General features: G+C 36.9%; 1 protein-coding gene across 2 annotated transcripts in view; it reads right to left on the reverse strand.

Moving 5' to 3' along the window:
* LOC150081272 (sentrin-specific protease 6-like) overlaps positions 1-23,271 on the reverse strand; it is a 369,847-nt gene that overhangs the window by 228,723 nt on the left and 117,853 nt on the right. For both annotated transcript variants that reach the window (XM_090379581.1, XM_090379580.1), the window contains exon 4: positions 15,307-15,382. In XM_090379581.1, the coding sequence (XP_090235707.1) occupies positions 15,307-15,382 (76 nt within the window). The remainder of the gene's footprint in view (positions 1-15,306; positions 15,383-23,271) is intronic.

Raw genomic sequence — 23,271 nt, forward strand, 5'->3', positions numbered from 1 at the left:
AGATTACCTGAATCGCTTACAATTTGCAGAAGATATTCTCTTTACCACTGATCCAGAAGTGCAGCACAAAAACAAGAAGTTTGGTTTGAAGATGAATATAAAAAAAAAAAAAAAAAAATCACAGGTTATGTTCAACAAATTTACCAGACCAAAGAAAATCATGGTTGATGGATAAGAACTAAAAGTGGAGAGGTATGTTTACCTTTGACAAGAAATTTCAACAGACAGACATATCATGATGGAAATTGAATGGCACATAAAATTAAGATGGCAAGAATTTGTAAAGCTTAATACAGTCTTCATCCAAGACAAACGTACCACTCTGTCTTAAACGAAAAGTTTTTGAACAATGTATCCTCCCTGTCCTAACATATGGTTGTGAAACATGGACATGGAATGCTAAGGCTTTACAAAGACTAAGGGTCACACAGAGAGTATGGAATGCCAAATTTTGAACATAACCAAAAGAGACCTAAAAACATGTATGGATTCACCAACAACCCAAGGTCTGTGACAGCACTGAAATAACAAAGAGCTTAAAATGGAGGGCAGGTCACATATCAAGATGGCGCATAATGGCCTTTAGCTGCCGTTGTGCCGTAAAACATACAACAACATATCAAGATGATATGTGACCTGATAGATCGAAAATAAAGAATTTTGGAATAAATATCACTTGACTCTAAATGCCCAAGAAAAAGACCAAAGATGAGGTGGATCAATAAAATTGTGAAATTTGCCAGTGTACATTGGCAAAAGAAAGAACAAGACAGCAGTTGCTGGGAATATGTTGAGGAGGCCTTCATCCTGCAGCGTATTGACACTGGCTGAAGATAATGATATATTTCTTTTATATATTTTATATATTACTATTTCTTTATTATCATTTTATATATATATATAAAATGATAATAAAGAAACAGTAAAGGGAGAGAAAAAAAGAAAGATAAAAAAAAAAAAGTATAAATAGCTAAAAATGAGTAAAAGTACAAAATGCCCTTATTAGAGAGGTGTCCGTCCATTAAGGGTGGTCACTGTATGGGTGTGTAAATATAAAAAGAAAAAAGGGGGAAGCAAGAAAGTAGGCAAATAAAATTTAAAGCAGCAAAAGTTAAACCTAATCAATGCAAGGAAAATAAAGCATAATTATAAAACTGCAATTATGGCAGAATTTTGCCAACCCAAGAAGAAGCAGTGCTTACTTTGGTTCAACAAGCTGCAGTTTACTACCACTCTGTTAAGCATAAATTTTGAACCAGTTTAAAAAGAAGCCACCGAAAAGACCTACAATTCTGCAATGGTACAGAAAAATCATAAAGGATGCCTGTTTGTACAATCATCTTGAAAGAGTTGGTGACCAAACAAAAGTCAACGAGAGTGCAGTGGAGCTGGCTTGAGGAATTTTTGGGCAAAGTCCAGGTAAGTCTATATGACACTCATCAGCTTAACGTGTCAAGATCAACAGTGTGTAGTATGTTACATCACCATCACAAAATGAGACCACACAAGTTATACAGCTTGTACACAAGCCACTGATCAGCAACAAAACCAAGAGAATGGAATTTTGTTGGTAAATTTCAACATGATTACAGTTTTACAATTATGGTGCCATCTACTGAAGAATGCACATTTCATTTTCTGAATGGTGAATTGAATTGAAAAGAGATATGATGCAAATCTGAAGTGGCTTCAGATATCCATCAGATCTCTACTTATGGAATAATATTTTAGTTTTGTAAAAGAGGTTTGTGGATACCCTGTATATCAGATAAAAACATTATGTGATGTATGAAATTATTTTCATAATTGCTTTAGCAGAGGAAGAAAACAATTTTCCCATGTCATTACACATTATTTTCACTTGGTACTGAGAAATGGTGGTTGTTTAAGAAGCTACATATAAGTTTGCTTCATTATACACATTTTCCCTTGGGCTGGTTGAATTTTCCTAGGCATCACATTAAATACTTTAAGAACTTAATTTCTTGCTGCTTGCAACAGAGCTGTATACAGAAATTTAAAAAGGGAGGTGGATTCATCATATTACATTAAAAATTCTATACAAGTAAAAACAATGAATATGGATTAAAACTAGTAAGTAATCAAATTATCCATAATGAAAATGAAACTGCCAAAATGAAATTCTCCATACAAAGCTATTCATATTCATTTTTATCACAATTAACTTTTAATAAATAACACAAAAAACTCTGGGTAAGCAACCAGTTACAATGAATTTAGTTTTTCTGAATTATTGAAACTGGCTACACTGACCTCTGCAAAGCGGACACTTTCTTCTGACCTAACGGTGTCTGCTTTAGAGAGGTGTCTGCTTTCCCTGTAAATAAATAAAAAAAAAAACATAGAACCTGTCAGATGGTGTGTGTGGCCACCACTTGTATTACTATTTTTGCCTTCTACTTCAACTTGTTACTTTCTTTCAGTGTGTAATGTAAACAAATACAGTTCTCGCTTAATGGCTGCTGCTACTACAGAAAATAGATACCCTTTGCTTTATGTTTATTATTATATAAAATGGTTTCTTGTCTTCATTATTATTATTTATCTATTTCTTTTAGTTATTTCATAAAACATTAACATAAAATAAAATTCTTGTCACTGACTACAGAAGATAAAACTGGTTTATATAGTAAAAATAAAATAATATGTACACAAACTCAGGTTTGAATTTTTGCATGCTTAAAGGCTTTTCTGAACTGGAAAATAAGAGAATAGTTTCATACTTAAAATTTACATCTTACTTTTAGCTGCATTTAATAAAGTTTTTTTTTGCTGAAAATAATGTGTAAAAAACATTTTTAAATTTTTCTTTAAAAGACTAAGAAACTACACCAAGTACTGACTGACGTCTACTAATAAAACATCAAGCATTGGTGTACTTCAAGCAGAATATTAAAAAAAAAAAAAAAATTCAGAAATAAAAAAAAAAATATATAGGGACCTGTTAGATGATACAAAACTGCTGCTGAGTTAATGGCAAATATAGTACAGTAGATAGAATTCAGCCCAAATTAAGTCAGAAATTGAGAAGTATGGTAAGAAGTCTTTAGACATCATCATTATTGTACTTTATGTATGACTGCAAGTTCATTAAATATTCTTCTTCCTTCCTCTTCATCTAAAATACTAGGTTTTCTCTTTTGCTCTTCATGTTACTTTTCTTCCAAACAGTTGCTCACTCTGTACAAATCTCAAATCGGCCCCGCCATGGAATATTGTTCCCACTTCTGGGGCGGTGCCCCCAAAACCTCTCTCAGGCTTCTAGATTCCATTCAAAGTTAGGTTAATTAATGACTCATCTCTAACAGATTTTCTCCACTCTCTGTCTCACAGATGTTCTGCTGTGTGTCTTTTCTATAGTACTTCCATGGGCACTGTTCTTCTGAATTGGCTTCTATAATGCCAGCTCTCTCTTCCAAAGCAATCTGAACACATGCCGCAACCAATCAACAGTCTTTTTCTGTTCGACTTCAAACTCAGAGAAGCAACTTTTCTTCTTCCTCATTTATTCACTCAACTTCCGTTTCCTGCAACAACCTTCCTTCATACGTATTTCCTGAAAATTACAACCTACAGAAATTCAAGTCTAATGTCAACAAGTATCTTCTTTCATCTTTTCAATCTTCAACCTATGCTCGGTACTAAGTACAGGTCGACCGTCACTAATCCTGCAGCGTTGGGACCTGTGGGATGCAGAATTAGTGAGTTTGCCGAATCACAGGTGGTTATTTTAGCACATACAGTTTACCCAACAGCCAACCACCTCCTCCTACATTTAACACGTTGACTGCCAAGCCAGTTTAAGAAAAAAATTCCACAGGAACCAAAAAATATTTTGCAAATAATTTGATCAGTAATTCTAAAATAAATATTGTAATGTCAGTGTTGTCGTTTTTTTGCTTAATATATATAAAAAGATATTTTTTTTTATGTCATATATATGTGGCCGACGTGGCCCAGTAGGTTACTTTATTTCTCAAGAAGCTGTGTCAGCCACGTGTGTGACGCTATTACAGCATACATATGAAGGTCATTTGTGATTAGTTTTTTGCATGCATGGTGAGCGCTGCAATAAAACTAATCGCGGTAAAAAACTTTCAAACGTCGCAATAAGTTTGTCCGTATTAGAGATTTTGTGAAAACAAGTTCGTTAGCGTGCTGTATTATCCATCATATTGTGTTGTGTTTTTTTGCAAGTTTGTTCAAGTGTATTGAAAAAAAAATCTAAAAACAAATGGCTAAAAGAAAATTACTAAAATAAGAGGACCTGAGAGAAATTACTGGAATTTACTTCTTACAGGACTCTCATCAACCGGAGAAATACCACCACTTTGCTTATTGGAGGCTTGAAGTGGTGGAACCCATGTTTAGTCTCTAGAGCTTAGTTCCGGTCAACCCTTCCCTATTTCTTCCATCATGCAGTATGATTGATGACTTTTGAGGTTATAATGAACATCGTGGCGAGATCCAATATTCCTTACATTTCGAGGGTACAGCACTAAAATGGTGTTCGCAGGCCAGCCGCTAGTTAGTACACCGGACCGAACCCATTGGTAACTCTCTAGGAGGCTTCTGGATCAACTAGTGTATAATCTTGCTACCTCTACTCTGCCAGATAGTGACTGGAGGGAGTCCGAGTAGTGTGTATGCGGGGATCATTGCCGAGGCCACGTTATGTCAAGGATCTGGGTATATTCTTACCACGTGTACGCCATATCCAAAAATTTCATTACTTCATACAGCATGTCCCACCCACTTTTTCTTACCATTGAATACACCATGAATTGTCAAACTAATAGAGCAAGCTTATCTGCAAAAAGATCTAAACCTCCCAAGCACTTCTTAATTCATTTCACAAATATACGTGGTCTCAATTCTAATCTCATCGATGTCCATTTCCACTTGAAGTCTGCCAAACCCATATGTACTTTTTCTGACAGAATTTCAGTTATCGGTTGATTCAACTACTGCTCATCTCAGATGCCCAAATTATTCACTGTATGATTCCTTTCGCCTCAAAGGTGGTACTTGTGCATATGTCCGTTCTGATATTCCCTGTCAGAGACTTGGCAATCTGGAATCTCCTCTCTTTGATCCTCTCTGGCTTAAAATCTCTTTACCTCATTATGTCAAATTCATCTGTTGTCTCTACCGTTCTCCCAACTCCACTAATCACTTGGAGCTCTTTGACTTCCTCTCTTTGCAACTTGACTTTCTCCAGTCCAACTTTCCTAACAGTGAGGTAATTTTCCTTGGTGATTTTAATGTTCACAACTCCAGCTGGCTTCCATTTTCTAGTCACACTGACCCAGCAGAGCAGGTCGAGATGCTGAGGCTTTTGCAATTACTAATGACCTAGCACAGATTGTTCATTTACCGACAAGAATACCGGAAAATCCTAATCGTACAGCCAATACGCTTGATCTTTTTCTCACAAACAACACTTCTAAGTAGACAGTCGAAGTGAGAGCTCCTTTAGGCACTTCTCTTCTCCAATGGAACCTTTATCTCATGGCTATTCCCAACCTCGTGTTGTTTGGCATTACAAGAATGCAAAATGGGATGACCTGCGAGACTTCTTTTCTTCTTTTCCTTGGTCGGATTACTGTTTCAAAACTTCTGATGTCAACGTTTGCTCAGATCATGTCAGTGAAATTATTCTTGCAGGAATGGAATCCTTTATCCCACACTCCACTTTAAAATCTCGTCCTTTATCTAAACCTTGGTTTTCCAATAAATGTGCTAAGGCTGTCCAAGAGAAGAATGTTGCATATCGTAATTAGCTTGTTTCTAATTCTTCAGTTTCATTTTCTGCTTACACCAAAGCTCGCAACAATTGTAAAGCAGTTATTAATCAGTCCAAACTAGAGTTTGAACAGGCTAAGAGTAGAAAACTTGGTCTCTTGCCAAAGCTATTGGCCGCAACTTTTGCCCATCTCTGCTCCCACCTCTGTCCAAACCAGATGGTTCTGTTGTCACTTCACCCAAGGATAAAGCTGACCTGCTAGCATCCCATTTTTCTTCCAGCTCATGTATTAATGATCTTGGTAAAACACCTCCCACCATTCCCAACGCGCTCCATTCAATGCCTCCTGTGATCTTCCGTCAAAAGGATATCAGAAGGATTTTGATGAATCTGGATGCTTAGAAAGCTCCAGGTCCTGATGGTATTTCTCCACTTGTTCTCAAAACCTGTGCTCCTGAACTTACTCCTATTCTTTGCCGCCTCTTTTCACTTTCTTATTCCAAAGGTGTTTTTCATTCTGCTTGGAAATTTGCTCATATCCAGCCAGTTCCTAAAAAGGGTGACAAATCCCTCCCATCATTATCGTCCCATTGCAATTACTTCTATTCTTTCTTTCTAAAGTAATGGAGAAATCAATTAACCGCCAACTCTTAAACTACCTAGAAACCTTCCGTCTGATCAACGATCATAAATATGATTCCATCAGTGTCGATCCACTGGTGATATTCTGGCTTATGTTACCCATTTATGGACTAATTCAATGGAAAGGTTCGGTGAAACACAAGTAGTTGCTCTTGACATCTCAAAGGCTTTTGATCGTGTTTGGCATAAAGGTCTTCTAAACAAGCTTCCATCTCATGGTTTGCCAACTGTTTTTAGTAATTGGTTATCCAGTTTTCTCTCTGATCGCTCACTGAGGGTGATGGTAGATGGCTCTCTGTCTTCTAATTTCTCCACTAATGCCAGTGTCCCCCAAGGTTCAGTTCTCTCCCCCACTCTTTTCCTCTTATATATTAATGACCTTCTTCCATTGACTGGAAATCCTATCCATAGTTTTGCCGATGATAGCACATTGCATTCCACTTTCCATTTTGAGAAACCTTGTCCTGCTCAATCAGCTTCAACTTCTCGAAAATCTGCTACCAATTCCTTAAATGCCGATCTTCAGGTAATTCTCCAGTGTGGCAAGGACAACTTAGTTGAAATCAACCCTTCTAAAACTCAGTCTTGTCTTATAGCTCGCAAAAAGGATTCTTCTGCTCCAATGGCTGGGGCTAAATGTGAGCAGGTTATAGTAGTAATAAATGCAGAAAAACAAGTGGGAATGGCTTTCCAGTGTTTACGAGTTCGCGCCAACATCTGATGCTGCAACCAACACCACCAAAACAGTATTGGCAGGTCCATGCGCTGACCCGGGAAATTTGAAATTATGCCCGAATTATTTGTGTTGTAAATGCATCACAGAACAAAGAATAGTTATTTGTAATATCATAGCTTACTGTGTAAATTAAATCATAATTTATGGATCTAAGAATAGCAATTATTTATGAACAAGATTAAGGCTATAAAGATGCAATTCATATAATAGATAAAAATGATACACACTCAATAATCAAATTTTTACTAAAGAAACAGCATTATTCACAAGTAAATGTTATCCACTGCATCCAAATGTACAGATTGGTGATAATTCAAGTGCATCACTTTGGCTGAAAACCTGAATTAGGACAGAGTCTAGATCAGTGTCATGAAAACATTTTTGGCCATGATCCCTTTTGATTACTAACTTTACTAACAGACCCACAAAGAAAAGAAGTCTCAAAAACTTACCTCTCAGAATTAATGTGATAAGTATATTCTTTCAGAAACCCACGGACTTATCTGCGTACCCCTTGGGATCCACAAACCATGTTCTGCATGCTACTGGTCAAGACCGCATGGAAAGTAAAGTGCCACAAAGGTGCATTTGACAGTGCAGGCAGACATGCTTACAATGTTAAGCCTTTATTTAATCGAGTTATGGATTGAGGAAATAAAACTGCTGGATGAGATAGCCATTAATATTGTAAATGTGCTGGAAGAACATTGCCATATTTACTGCTGTCTAAAGAATATCACAAAGGGAAAACTGTGAGAGATTAATTACCCATAATTGAAAGTCGCAAGTAATTAAAGGTAAAATGGTGAAGTGAGCAGGCATTAGAAAAATGCCAGGATATGAAATGGTCACTGTCAAACGTGACGGAGTTCTATTCTGCATAAAAGCATTTCAGTATTAGTATTAACCATATTATTTTAACCATTAGTATCTCCGGAAACTAGGCACCTGCAAAGAGATGTGATTGAGGTATTTAAGGTCTTGAATGGACTGAGTAAGCTCAATGCTAAGGGAATACTTCCTCTTGCTCAAACTACACCTATCAGGGGACAATTCATATTGAAGAAGGATGGTTGGAATTCAAATTATAGTAAATAGTAACAGAGGAAAGCAAGCATAGAGCTTATGTAGCATCGGCCAAAAAAAAAAAAAAAAAATCACACAACCATTCCCTCTAAAAGTTTGCCCAGTTCCTCCTTGAATTTTATTTAAGCTATCAACTTCCACAGCGACAGTAGTATTAGTGCCATGTGATGCAAGAAAGCATGTGTACGAGCTTATGCAGCATCAGCCAAAAAAAAAATCACACCATTCCATCCAAATGCCTGTCCAGTTCCTCCTTAAATTTATTCAACCTATCAATTTCCACAACGACAGATGGAAGTCTGTTCCAGCAATTAACCAACCGCTGGCTAAAGGCAAATTTCCGCACATCTATTCTACATCTGTCTTTTATTAATTTGAATTTATGCCCCCTTAGGTTCGTAATCTGAACAAGTGGAAGGATCCCATCAGAATTCAGCGTGCTCAACCCATTCAAGGCCTTATACACCTCAATCAGATCACCGCGCAGGTGCCTCATCTAAAGCCACTGCAATTTGCAGAACTTAAGCCTCTCTTGGTAAGAGGATCCCTTCATTCCCCTCACCAATCTTGTTGCCCTTCTCTGTACACGCTCAAGTAAATCTACATCCTTCCTAAAATGAGGCCTCCAGACCTGTACACAGAACTCAAGGCGTGGCCTGACCATTGCCTAATATAGAGGGATAATCACCTCCTTTTCCTGCTAGCAAAAGTTCCTAAATATCACTGACAAAACTCCATGACCTGCCCTGGAAGCCTGTCTGCATTGCTCAGAAAACTTCATATCTGCCTGCACAATTACTCCCAGGTCTTTTTCATTTTCTACCACCTTAAGTGTAGTACCACACAGTTGGCACGTTTCTCTGGGGTTACTTCTACCCATATGCAGTACTTTGCATTTGTCAAGGTTAAACTTCAGTTGCCACTTCTTAGCCTATCTGCCCAAATTATCTAGATCCTGTTGCAGTAGCACCCTGCCATTACTGTCATTAACAACCCTGCCAACCTTTGTATCATCTGCAAACTTCGACATTAAGCCGGATATACCTTCATCAATATCATTGATAAATATACAAAACAACAGTGGACCCAACACCAAACCCTGTGGGACTCCACTAATAACATTAGTCCACGAAGACCAGCACCCATTGATTACCATCCTCTCTCTTCTTCCACTTAACCATCCTTTTATCCATTGTAGCAACTTACCCTTAATACCATTCTGCTCCACTTTGTACAATAGTCTTCCATGCGCAACAGTGTCAAAAGCTTTCCTGAAATCCAAATATATGATATCAAAATTATTTTTTGCATCCAGTTCCTTTGTAAGCACATCATAATATCCTATCAAATTTGTCAGACAAGACTTTCCCTTAACAAACCCATGCTGAGTCTGAATTATTGCTGCAGTCTTGTCTAGATGATCCTGCAATGCACCTTTAACCAGTGACTCCATTATTTTACCCGGAACAGAAGTTAAACTAACTGGTCTGTAATTACTCGTGTCACCCTTCGATCCCCCTTTGTGAATTGGGGATACATTTTCACATCTCCATTCCATGGGAACCTCCCCTGAGTCCAAGGATGCTCTCATAATTATGGCTTAGGGTTTGCTTACTTGCTCTGCCGCCTCCTTTAATATAACTGGATAGACCCCATCCACCACAGGTGATTTTCTTATGTTTAACTTCAACAATTTCTCCTCCACTTTGCTCTCAGTTATTACAAAATCATTAAGTATCCTGCTACAATTTGATAACCTTCCATTTTCAAACCTTAATAATTCCTCAGTGTGAATTTAGATGCAAAATACTCATTCAGTTTGTATGCTTTCTGAGCAGGATCATCAACAGTCGAACCATCAATGTCAATGGACCAATCAGATTGATCCCCTTCCTTTTAGAGTTTATATAAGTTAAGAAATCCTTGCTGTTTTTCTTAGCATCTTTTGCCAAGGATTTCTCGTAATCTGCCCTCGCCTGCCTAACCTCCTTTGTGACCTGATTACAGTCTAGCTTATATCTGCCATAGGCTTCTGAGTCGCTTGATAATTTATATGCATCCCATGCATTTTTCTTCTCTGTTACGAGTCTCATTAGTTCATTTGATAACCATTTAGGCCTAAACCTTGAACAATATTTCTTAATAGGTATGAAACTTTTAGTAGCATCCACAATTAATTCCTTGAATGCTTCCCATTTAGAATTTACTGTTGGTAACATCGCAGTTTATCCCACTGTACTCACCTTTACGGAAGCAAAAACCCTTTCTTTTACCCCTGATGGTAATTATATCTTTAAGTAAATCCCACATCAGTACACTGTGATTACTGCTACCTAGTGGTTCCTTTATTTGAAAATTCTTAATATATGAATGATCACTGCTGATAACCAGATCAAGAGTATTACTCTCTCTGGTTGCCTCTCGAACATGCTGCTGCAGAAAACAATCATCCAATAAATCCACAAAAGTCTGACTAGTGTGTGAGTGACCAACCCACAAGTTCCTGTCAATATCTGGGAAGTTAAAATCCCCCATTATAAGACATTCTGATTTACTTGCCCACTCTATTTCTCTGTATAATTGTTCATTGTACTCATTCGAGTCATTAGGCGTATAACACACTCCTACTCTTATTTTTGCTTTCGCAGTGCTTATGTCACACCAAACTGACTCAACAGTGCACTGTTTATCTATATCAACTGGGTGCACTTCTTTTGATTTTATGTTTCTCTTAATTAACAGCATAACGCCTCCTCCCTTCCCTTTCTATCCTTTCTGTACACATTGTACTCCCCAAATTCCAGTTCTGCATTCCTTATATCTGTGTGACACCACGTCTCTGCTATCCCAACAATATCCGCCTTTGATGTCTTGACCAACACTTCAAATTCATCAAATTTATTTACTATACTTCTAGCATTGGTATACATGCAAGCATACAGATGGCAGTTTGTTCCAGCAATTAACCACCTGCTGGCTAAAGGCAAATTTCTGCACATCTATTCTACAACTGTCTTTCCTCAATTTGAATTTATGTCCCCCTCAGGTTCGTGATGTGAGCAAGCAGAAGAATCCCATCAGAATTCAGCGTGTTCAACCCATTCAAGGCATTATACACCTCAATCAGATCACCTTGCAGGTACCTAGTCTCCAGCTGCTGCATTTTTCAGAACTTAAGCCTTTCTTGGTAAGAGCATTCCATCGTTCCTCTCACCAATCTTGTTGCCCTTCTCTGTACCATCCTCCCTCAAGAAGGTTGGTACAGAGAAGGAACGGTTGTTGACAACAACTCCCATGGTGTTGTGGATATGGGTAGATAAACTGTTAAAGAGGATGGATGGGTAAAATGGGAAGTGCTCGCTTTTTTCTGTTTAATCTTGCTTTCTTGCATCATTTGCCACTACTACTGCTAATAATAATATGATGCAAGGAAGCCTCAATGGGCTTTAACTATTAGGACTTCCTTAAACACACACACACACACACACACACACACACACACACACACACACACACACACACACACACACACACCTTCATTCCTCATGTAGATGTTGATGTGTCCTGTGCCCGAATGTTGATTCAGAAAATGATCGAGAGACCCAACTTATAATGTTAGCCTAATAGGAACAGTAATTAGTAATAATAATCCCCCGTCTCCTACAATGCAGCCAACCTTAAAATCCATCCAAGGACTTCGCCCGTGGTCCCATGTTCCAGTTTACACAGTTATCTCTTGTGTGGGATAGAGTCAAATGATTTGCTGAAATCAAATAAACAATGTAAAAATTATTTTTAATACATTCAACTAATGGTATTTCTTTGAAAACAGCTAACCAGATTAGTTAAACAAGATGTTCCCTTCTTAAAAATTGTGTGGCTTTTCCTTCAGAATATTATTAATATCTAGGTTACCTTATATTGCACTTTTAATCAGAAGTTCTATGAGTTTTTTCTAACACCAAAGTCAGACCAAATGGTGTGGCATACCACTTCACTCTTAGGAACCTCCTATGAATGATGCCCTTATAATTAACTTTAAAGGTTCAATGCACTCTCTCTCTCACCACTTCCCTCACAATTAATGGGAATGTGCTATCAACCCCACTGGATTAATTTCTATTAATCTTTAAAAAATTTTCTAATAAGCAATCTTTTGATAAGGCTAATAAATTGATATCACTGATTACTTACTTCTCAGCTTCACCAGTGTCTCTCATATGTTAAGAATGATGTGAAGTACCTGTTCAATTCACCAGCAATATCAGCTAGGTTATCTATAACTTTCCCACATACAATGTTGTGTCTCAGCAACCACCACTGTCTGAAAGTGTACATATAGCTGCTGACTTTTGACTTTCAAAATGTTGATGATTAGGTATTTGTAGGCAGGAATAAAACAGAAGATTTTCATATTAAATCTTCAGAAAAACTGAATTTCACTGACAAAAATACATATTTTATAATAAAATATTGTTTATCAGTACAGTCTCTTTTTCTCTGTGTGTGTGTGTGTGTGTGTGTGTGTGTGTGTGTGTGTGTGTGTGTGTGTGAGAGAGAGAGAGAGAGAGAGAGAGAGAGAGAGAGAGAGAGAGAGAGAGAGAGAGAGAGAGAGAGAGAGAGAGAAGTAGAAAGGCATCACCAAGAAAGAGAAGAATGATGATAACCAGCTGAGGACCCTAGGTTTTCCAAGCCCATACTCACCAGATGTAAGCCCCAACCAAGCACTACTGTAATTTTTCTTTCATAATGAGCATCTGGTAGGTTCTCACATTGAACTAAGTAAACCAATTTGCAAAATATCCATTTCTTTACCTTCAATGATATTGAGAAGTACTAGAAATGTTTTTTTTTTTTTTTACAAAATCAGTTCATTTCAATGTGGTTCAAAAACTTGTTTTCTGAACAGCATTACTTTATTGCTTCTAGAAAGTCAGCTGACAACTTGTTAACCATTTGGAGTTTGGAGCTAGCAAACTGTCAACTGCCATCACAAGGAAACACACTCTGATCTTAATGGTATGACAGAAAGTCAGTTGGCCACAAAACTAAGTTCCCAATTTATCAAATTTAAGTTATACAGCTTCTGGTAGGAGTGCATTAAATATTCAAAGTTGCAACACTTCAGTGGATCATATCAACATATAATGTGTAAACTGACACTAATGTTTTTTGTTTTTATAGTATTTAAAGTTTTATTGTGCCAACTTGTTTTGATGTCAAAATAAGTCAAAATGGCAAAACTTTCATGATATACTGTCCCTACTTGTCTCTCATTGGTCTTCTGTAATTGGCAAGGAAGGCAGGTAGCCTTACCTTTTTTTTTTTTTTTTTTTTTTTTTGGGACAAACTGAACAATTATGGCAAACTACTCTCAAGTGTTTATCACAGCCATGTTCTTTAACAAAATTAAGAAAACATTCATAAATTAAAAAAAAAAAAAAATCTGATTTTAATGCAGTTTTACTTTTTTTTTGGAGGGGGGAATGGCTAAAAATGGTATTTTGACAGAGAGAGAGAGAGAGAGAGAGAGAGAGAGAGAGAGAAATAGTAGTGTGATGGTGAAATAGTCAAAATAAGTAAAAACTATTGAGTCTGTAGGTATGAATCATGCCCAGCTGTGAGCATAAGATGTTCCAAGGCCACATGTCATCCTCTTCCATCCTAACCAGAAACCTAACTAGAGCAAAGTCAAGTGTATTGTTGAGAATCACATGGAGTTAACAGGAGCAGAACATGGATCTCGTAAGAAAAATCATAGCAGGAGGGATCAAAGCTCTTTGCAGACAGTTGCTCATAGAACATCTAATTGCTGAAATACTGCTCTGCAACTACTGGAGAAATGTGCATTTTATGTGACACTATTAGCCAAACAATAGTGATTTCATAAACAACAGTTGTCACGAATGAGCAGCATCTGCCACCAGGGGCTACAAATAACTCCTATTTCTTCACATTCCTCATCATATTTTGCAATCTATTTTGCTTTATAAGTTGGTACATGGCGCTGTTCATCAGTTCGCAAAAGAGAAAATTTCTGGTTTACTCATTCAAGCAGTAGTCCCCACATGAAGAGCATGCATCGATATACGAACTGTGAGCTGGCAGATGCACCTAGTGTATGGATTAGAAGAGGGCCCACACGGTGTGTGCCCCCATGTGGCACAACATCGCTTCGCAATAAATGTGTGGGCAGGTATGGTCGGTGACTGCTTAGTCGGCCCATACCTGTTACCATCCCACATGAACTCCGCTAAATATCGGATCTTTCTTGAACAAGTTCTACCAGGGTTACTTGACGATGTTCCAGCAAATGTGAGACGCAACATTTGGTTTCAACATAATGGGGCACCTGCCCATTATGGAAGGTGTGTTCGTGACCATTTGAACAAGCATTTTGGGCGTCGATGGATTGGCCATGGTGGACCCATTGCCTGGCCCCCACGTTCACCTGATTTTTCGAGCCTTGATTTCTTTCTGTGGGGAGGGCCCTCAAATCTATCGTGTATGAATCGCCTGTGGAGATGGAAATGGATCTCGTGACGAGACTCGTCTGCGCTGCTGCTACTGTCAAAGAAACTCCAGGTGTGTTCGACCGTGTCTGCTAATCCATGATGCATCGGTGTCACGCATGCATCGCATCTCATGGTGGAACCTTCCAGCATCTGTTGTAACATCATGAAATGCATCCATCTCGTACTCCATTGTTAATATTATGTCAAATAAATGTTTGCCACTAATTACTGTCTTGTGTCATTTCTGCTTCTTGTGCCTCTGCTACTACTTTCCCATGTCGTTTCCGGTTATGGGTTCCTATGCGATTCACATTCCTTTAGATGTTACCTACCTCTCTTAAACGTTTGTACCAATATTTTTGAGACACCCTTTATTTATAAGCACTATCTATTTCAAATTTCATTTCCTGGTTTGGCACCTACAAGCAGCCAAACTGATGCACTTTAATTATAACTAACTGTAATAACTGTGGCAATATGTGGGTAAGTAAATCACAATGATTAAAGTACAACACAAAAGATGATGCATTAGTGCCTGCAAATTGTTCTCTGCTACTTACCTAGAACGAATTTTCTTGCTTTCTGAATGTGGAATTTCTGTTATCTGAGTGGGATTCCCAGTTAGCCCATTGGTATCTAAAAATGTATATTTTCTATAATATATCCATAAAATATATTATATTTATTTCTTATTTTAGTGAAGAAGTTTATAATGGCATAAGCAAGTTTATCTCTATTAATTTTCTTTATAATAAATTATAACATTTAACACTGGGAAATGAAAATACTTAATTTTAATAAAACAAATAGAGGCAATGAAATTTTATTACTCCCTTGAACTCCTTTAAGTACCCAAGAAAAGTTTTATCAGTCACTTAGAGGATTTGAACAATAAATTTCTCTACTCAGCAGGTGCAAGTCATTAAAAACAGGTTTTGAAAACGCCAAGAAAGTCAGATTCCTCTGGTTTTCAGAAATTGATTTTCCGCAAGTTTTCTTCAGAGATGCTTTATTTTAAAGCAGACCTGGATACCACATGAGAGTAAAATCAAGTTCACAACAAAAATTTCTGCAGCCCACATTGCCCTTCTGACACTTTCACAAGGCATTCCAGACCACTGAAGTATATGGATTAACAACCTTAAAAAAAAAAAAAAGGAATAATAGGAGATAAGATAAGCTCCTTAAAATTTTTTTGAAGAAATGTTGGAATTAAACAATGAAAATTAGTTACTGCTTGTTTGTCATTGCATTAATCATCAGGAATATTTGTCTGTGAAATTTTAACCATGGATTCAGTTATTAACATTTAAAACAGCAAACCTCCTTTGATCATCATGACTTCCACTGCAATTTCAGAAATATTTGAAATACAGTATCTGTCGGCTTATAAGATGCTGAGGTGTGGAAGATACCCTAATTTAGGAATGGTAAAGTTAAGAAATGGTAATGTTTATTGTTAATACAATGGAAATTTAAAATTCAATAAAAATAAAACCCAAGAGCCAATAAAGAAAGGTATAGGATTATAACTCTTATTATTTTAGTATTATTCAGCTTCAGATTCATTACTGACTTAATCATTATCCTCAACATCATCATAATCCTCTTCACTAGTACCACTGTCATTCTCATACAATAAATGATCTTCACTGCCATCCATTGCATTGCTTATACCACATTTTTTAAAGGACTTGACCAGAATTTCAGTTTTAACATCATGCCACGACTTCAGCACCCATTCACACACTTTTGCTATTGATGGACATTTCACCCTTCCCGTAGATGTCGTATCATGGTTCCCCTCTATCATCCATTTATTCCATTGCTCCCACATGTTATTCTTGAATGGCTTATTGATACTGACCATTTAACTGCTATAACTGGCATTTAAGCCATCCGGAATTACCACCAATTCTGTGTTCATCATTTCGGCTAGTTGTTTGACGTTTTTAGTCCTATGTGCTCTAAACTGATCCCATACTAGTAGGGCATTTTTAAGCAATAGTCCACCAGGACACTTAGACCAAACTTTTACAAACTGATCCTTGATACATTCTTCATCCATCCATCCATCCCTCCCTCCGGTTGTACAAGTACGTGAATTTAATTTGGAAGTTTATCTTTCAGTAAAGTTTTTCTTTTAAAAATTAACATTGGCGGAAGTTTGGTTCCACTAGCACATCAAGGTTAAAACTGCAGTGCAGTGCAGTGCAGTTTTACATGTCATTTCATGTACAGTGCTTTTAACAGTTATAGATTTCTGCCCTTTCAGATTTACGGTTTCATTGGATGGAACATCAAAAGTCAACAGAATTTCACCATATTCGTGATTTAGCTAAGTTTCGTAGTTGCTTCGTTTTCTAGCATTAATGGAAATATAATATTTTCTGTTCGTACTCAGCAGGTATTCTCTGGGCTATTCTAGTTCTTGTGCATAAACTTAATCCATTTCTTTTCATGAAGCAATAACACCAAGATTCAGTTCCTTTAAAGTCGTGTATCCCAATATCAGCTGCTTGTTTCCATGCTTCTACTATTATAATTTTAGTACTCACTGCAATACCCACATCTCTAAGTTCCATTATCTAACTACACAAGTTTTCTTCCAAATTTGGCCATTTAGGTGGAATTTTATGAAGGTTGTACTTCTATCATCAAAGTTTCTTGTGACGACTGACTAACTGGTTAAAATAAATTTATTAAAATAAAAATGATATATACATAACATAAAACAGAAATAAAATAAGATAAAAGTGTTAAAATACAATAAGATAAAAGCGTTAAAATACAATATAATAAAAGCTTTAAAGTACATAGTAGCTTTCGAAGCGAAGTGCCTCTTCATCAGCTAGTCTGTGAATGGTGTACTTCAGTATATATTGATGGTTACAATAGCACAAGTCAGCTGGGTATGATGTATCACAAGTTAAAACAAAGGTTGTACTTTGTTTTATCACTCCTTGTAATAAAACTTCCTGCTTCCTCAAGTGACAAGTCATCTTATCAGTAGACGAAGACCCAAAATTTCGTTCTGCTGCTCTGTTCCCATGTTCTTTGGCATATTGTATTACTTTCAGGTTAAATCCAATAGTATAATTTTGCCTTCTTGATGCACCTGCCATTGATTAGGGCTTAAATTTATAACTGGAATTCACATTTTACTCCAACAACAGCCTGGTAATTACTCAAAAGTTGTTGTTGTTATTTGGTTTTTAGGAGCATTAGCAACTAAGGCCATATTGCTCCGGGGATATGAGGTGGTCATTCCCTGACCTTTCCGCATCCTCCGTATTTGGTGGTCACGGGCTCGAACACCGGTCTAATCAAGAAGCGTGTGCTACGCACTGCCGCTCCTTCCCAACTAGCTACGGAGGCACCTTACTCAAAAATGCACTAACGTATAGTAGTTAACTACTATACATAACTCTCAGTTTTGTACGTGCTGTATTGCCACTTTTAGCTTTGAAGACGTAGGGCGATTTTTTAAGGTATTTATAAAGGGAAAAAAGCAGATAAGGCTACAAATATGGTAATTAGATTTGTAATTAAAGGTGTGTAATTTTTAAAAAAAATCAGATGATTAAGCACAGGAAAATATATGATTTTTGGAACTGAAAGCTGAAATCAATTTATTTATAGAAGAATTATCACCCTAATTATTTTGTTCTCTGTCATTTTTTGGTGGATATTATAGAACATCTAAATAAATTTAATAAAATTTCAAGGAGAAAATCTAAGTGGTAGGTAGTAAAATCCAACTTTGGAAATATCAACTTACAAAAAGCAATCCATTTTGTTCAGAGCTAACAAAGGTAAGGGTTTTGAAAAATATGAACTGAAAACCAAGCTTTCAAAGCTAGATACAAACAAACATTAAAATACAGGGAGGTAATGAGCTAGCCCTAGATGTAAAACTGTGAATGGGAGAAAGGTGAAATCTGGAATATACACTATCCAACAAATATAAAAATGGAAAATGCAAAAAAAAAAAAAAAGGGGGGGGGTTAAAAAAACTACCAACAGGGGCAATTGGAGCTGGGTAAAACCAGGAGACGCTTGGATGAACCAATAGATATGATGATGATGGTGGAGATGTTGAATGTGGTAATCATTTTTGCACTATACAGGGGATTTCATAACATGTGGGTTGTCCTATCAGGATGGATTTAGGACCTGAAAACAATGAAAAAACTTCATATAACCATCTGTCTGATTCTGAACAGTTACGGAATTTATGCCTGAATTTTAAAAAATGTCTATGGAGTTTTCAATGGTTAATAATAATAATAAAAAAACCTAACAAAATAAATAATACAACCTAGTATGAATAAACATTTTACAAGGTATATGTATAAAATTGATGAATTTGAAGTGCTGATAAAGACATCAAAGGCAGATAAAGTTGGGATATCAAAGACATTGTGTCACACAGATACAAGCAGTGATATAAACACAGATATAAACATAAAGGACAGACAGGGTAGGAAGTGAGGAGGGGTTAAGCTGTTAGTTAAGAAACACAAAAATCTAAGGAAGTGCATCCAGTTGACACGGGTGGACAGTGCAATGTTGTCTGTTCATTGTGACATAAACACTGGGAAAGGGAAAATGAGAGTAAGAGTATGTGATAGGCCTAATGACTCTGATGAGTACAACGAACAGTTCTGCAGAAAAATAAAATGGGCCAGTAAATCAGAATATCTTGTAATGGAGATTTTAACTTTCCAGATATTGGCTAGAACTTATGGGTTTGTCACTATCACACTAGTAAGACTTTTGTGGATTTATTAGAGGATTGTTTTCTTTAGCAACATGTTCGAGGGACAACAAGAGGGAGAATACCATTGATTTGATTATCAGCAGTGATTATTCATGCATTAAGAATTTGCAGATAAGAAACCACTAGGTGACAGTGATCACAGTGGACTGATGTAGGATTTACTTAAAGATGTAACTACCATCAAGGGTAAAGGAAAGGTTTTTGTTTTCGGAAAGGTGACTACAGTGGGATCAACTGATAATGTTACGAACGGTGAATTCTAAATGGGAAGCCTTCAGGGACTTAATCTTGGAGGCTACTAGGCTTTTCACACCAACTAAGAAATACTGTTCAGGCCTAAATGGACATCGGATGAATTTTTTTTTTTTTTGGTAGTTGTTGGCGCATTGGCTTCTGTGGCCATAGTTCACCTCCCAAGGTTTTTGCAGTACTTTAATCCAAGCCCAAGGCGGGATTCGAACCCGCGACCTTTGGGTTGCCAGATCGGATGAATTAATGAGGCTCGTGGCAGAGAAGAAAAATGCATGTCATGCATATAAATTATCAGGCGACATAGAAGCCTACGGCAGATATAAGCTAGTCTGTAATCAAGTCACAAAGGAGGTTAGGCAGGCAAAGGCAGATTACGAGAAATCTTTGGCAAAGGACGCAAAGAAAAACAGCAAAGAGTTCTTTATTTATGTAAACTCTAGAAAAAAGGGGATGAATCAGATTGGTCGACTTAACATAGATGGTTTCACTATTGATAATCCTGCTCAAGTAGCTAAGAAACTGAATGAGTATTCTGCATCTACATTCACATATGAGGAGTTATTCAAGGAGGGGAATGCAAGAAGTTTTTCAAACTCTAACAGGGAGCTAAGAGATTTTGTAATAACTGAAGGCAAAGTAGAGGAGAAATTAAAGTTAAACGTAAAAAAACACACCTGGGGCAGATGGAATCTATCGTTATAATGAAGGAGACAACAAAGGAAGTAAGCAAACCCTTAGCCATAATTATGAGAGCATCCTTAGAGTCAGGGGAGGTCCCCATGTACTGGAGATGCAAAATGTATCTCCAATTCACAAGGGGGGGGGGGGGGGTTAAAAGGGTGTCACGAATAATTACAGACCTGTAGTTTAACTTCTGTTCTGGGGAAAATAAAGGAGTCACTGGTTAAAGAAGTGATACAGGATCACCAGACAAGATTGCAGTAATAGTTCAGACAAAGCATGGTTTGTTAAGGGGAAGTCTTGTCTGACCAATCTGATTGTATACTATAATGTGGTCACAAAGGAACTGGATGCAAAAAATAATTTTGATATCATATACTTGGACTTCGGTAAACCTTTTGATACTGTTGCACATGTAAAACTGCTATTCAAATTGGAGCGGTGTGGCATTAAAGGCAAGTTACTGCAATGGATAGAAGAACGATTGAGTGGAAGATGGCAGAGAGTGGTAATAAATGGACACTGCTCTACGTGGACTAATATCATTAGCGGAGTCCCCCATGTGTATTTATCAATGATATCAGGCTTAATGTCCAAGTATGCAGATGATACAAAGGTTGGCAGAGTTGTTAATGACAGTAAAGACAGTATGCTACTGCAACAGGATCTAGAAAAGTTAGGCAGATGGGCTGAGAAGTGGAAACTGAAGTTTCCAATTCAAAGTACTCCATATCGGTAGCAGTAAACCAAGAGAAAAGTACCAACTGTGTGGTACTACACTCAGGAAGGTGGAGAATGAAAAAGATGGGGGTATTTGTGCAGTCAGATATGAAGTTCTCTGAGCAGTGCAGACAGGCTGCCAGAGCAGGTCATGGAGTTTTGTCAATGATATATAGGAATTTTGCTAACAGAGACAAGGAGGTGATTATCCCTTTGTATAAGGCAATGGTCCAGTCACACCGTGAGTACTGTATACAGGTTTGGAGGCCTCATTTTAGGAAGGATGTAGAGTAGCTAGAACAAGTACAGAGAAGGGCAACAAGATTTGTGAGAGGAACAAAGGGGGTTCATTTACAAAGAAAGGCTTAAGTTTTGCAAGTTGCTGCATCTGGAGACTAGGCACCTGCGAGGTGACCTGATCAAGGTGTATAAGGGTCACAGATTCAAATTGAGGAAAGACAGTTGTAGAATAGATTTGCAGAAGTTTGCCTTTAGCCAGCAGGTAACTGATTGCTGGAACAGACATCCATCTGTTGTTGTGGAAGTTGATAGCTTAAATAAATTTAAGGCTGAACTAACAAACATTTCGAGTGACCGGATGGGTGAAATAGGAAGGGTTTTTTTTTTTTTTTTTGGCTGATGCTGATCATATGCCTCAACTAATGCTAATGTCTGTATATTCTTATATATTATTTTATCATTTCTTTATTATTGAAAACTCCATAGCTTTGCAGCCAATCGGAACTGGACACAGTTTTTATAAACTTTCTTCATTATTTGCAGGTCCTGAATCAATCAAACTGGTCTAAATTTCCTTTTATCCCGTGGTTGACAACGAGGTTGTAAACCATGGGATAAAAGAAACAGTTATGAATACAGTTACGATTCTCGAAACTTTACCAGATCATCCACTTCAACAGATTTGGACTACCAACCAGCAAATTATAATGTGCTACATGAAATTAAGCAATAAGAGATGAATAAATTAGTTTTTAAACTTATCTAAAGAGCAAACCAAATTCTTTAGTTCTAGATTAGAACAGCTGAAGTCACTTGAAGTAGTATATCAAAAATGACACAAAGTGTCTTCAAAATATTTGGTTATGAAAGACAGTATGAGTTTCTATAAAGATATTACTGGTCTTCTGACACACTAAACACAATCCTAATGAATGATGTATATTTACTGATGCCTCAAAATTAAGCATTTTTCCTGTACAATGGAAATGCATTCCCACCATTTCCTCTACTTCATGCTGCTGGCATGAAAGAATCACATGAAAGTATGTCTAAGATACTAAGCACAATAAAGTACCATGACTTTGCTTGTAATGTCTATGGTAATCTTAAGGTAATTATTTGTACCTAATTGGATGTTTGTTACGTTTTTTCGGTATTAATAAATAATATTTCAAAATATATATTTTTTTAATAAAACACCTTCCCACTATTCCATTTCTTAACCCCCCCCCGCTAGAGCTGAGGTGCGGCTCTTCAGATTCTCTTCACACAAAAAAGATTGCTGACCCCTACCCCTGCCTTAAGACTACAGTAATATAAAAAATAAAAGAAATTATTTTCTCATAATATGAGAAAATTTCTCATATTATGAGAAAATTATTGATGAGAAATAAAAAACATAACATAAGAAATGTATTTGAATTTGTAAATATAATTTTTTTTCTGGTAAGCATTCTGGTTATTTGACAGAATTACATTATTTGCTGGTTTAAAAGTGATCCACATGATGGAGAACCAAGAAAGATGACATAGCATTCTTACTCCAGCCATTAAGAAACATCATGTACCAAATTTTTTAATATAACCATTTCATACATTTATCTTTGCCTGGAACTAGATGGGCGTTCATTCAAATATGAAGCCAAAAATATAAGGTTTTTTCATTCTCTGTCTTGTGATTACATAATGATGGACAATGAAATCAGAAACAAAGCTGTTTGGAAGTATGTGAGAATTCAATGGCATTCACGGACTGTTAGAATATCACAAAGTAAATTCACAATCAAAATTTTAACACTGTGAGCTATGTTGAACCCGGCCAGATAATCTTGACAAAAATATGTTATGG

The sequence above is a fragment of the Mastigoproctus giganteus genome, chromosome 8 (genome assembly GCF_048544385.1).
Source record: "Mastigoproctus giganteus isolate SK-2022 chromosome 8, ASM4854438v1, whole genome shotgun sequence".
NCBI classification, from domain to species: domain Eukaryota; kingdom Metazoa; phylum Arthropoda; class Arachnida; order Uropygi; family Thelyphonidae; genus Mastigoproctus; species Mastigoproctus giganteus.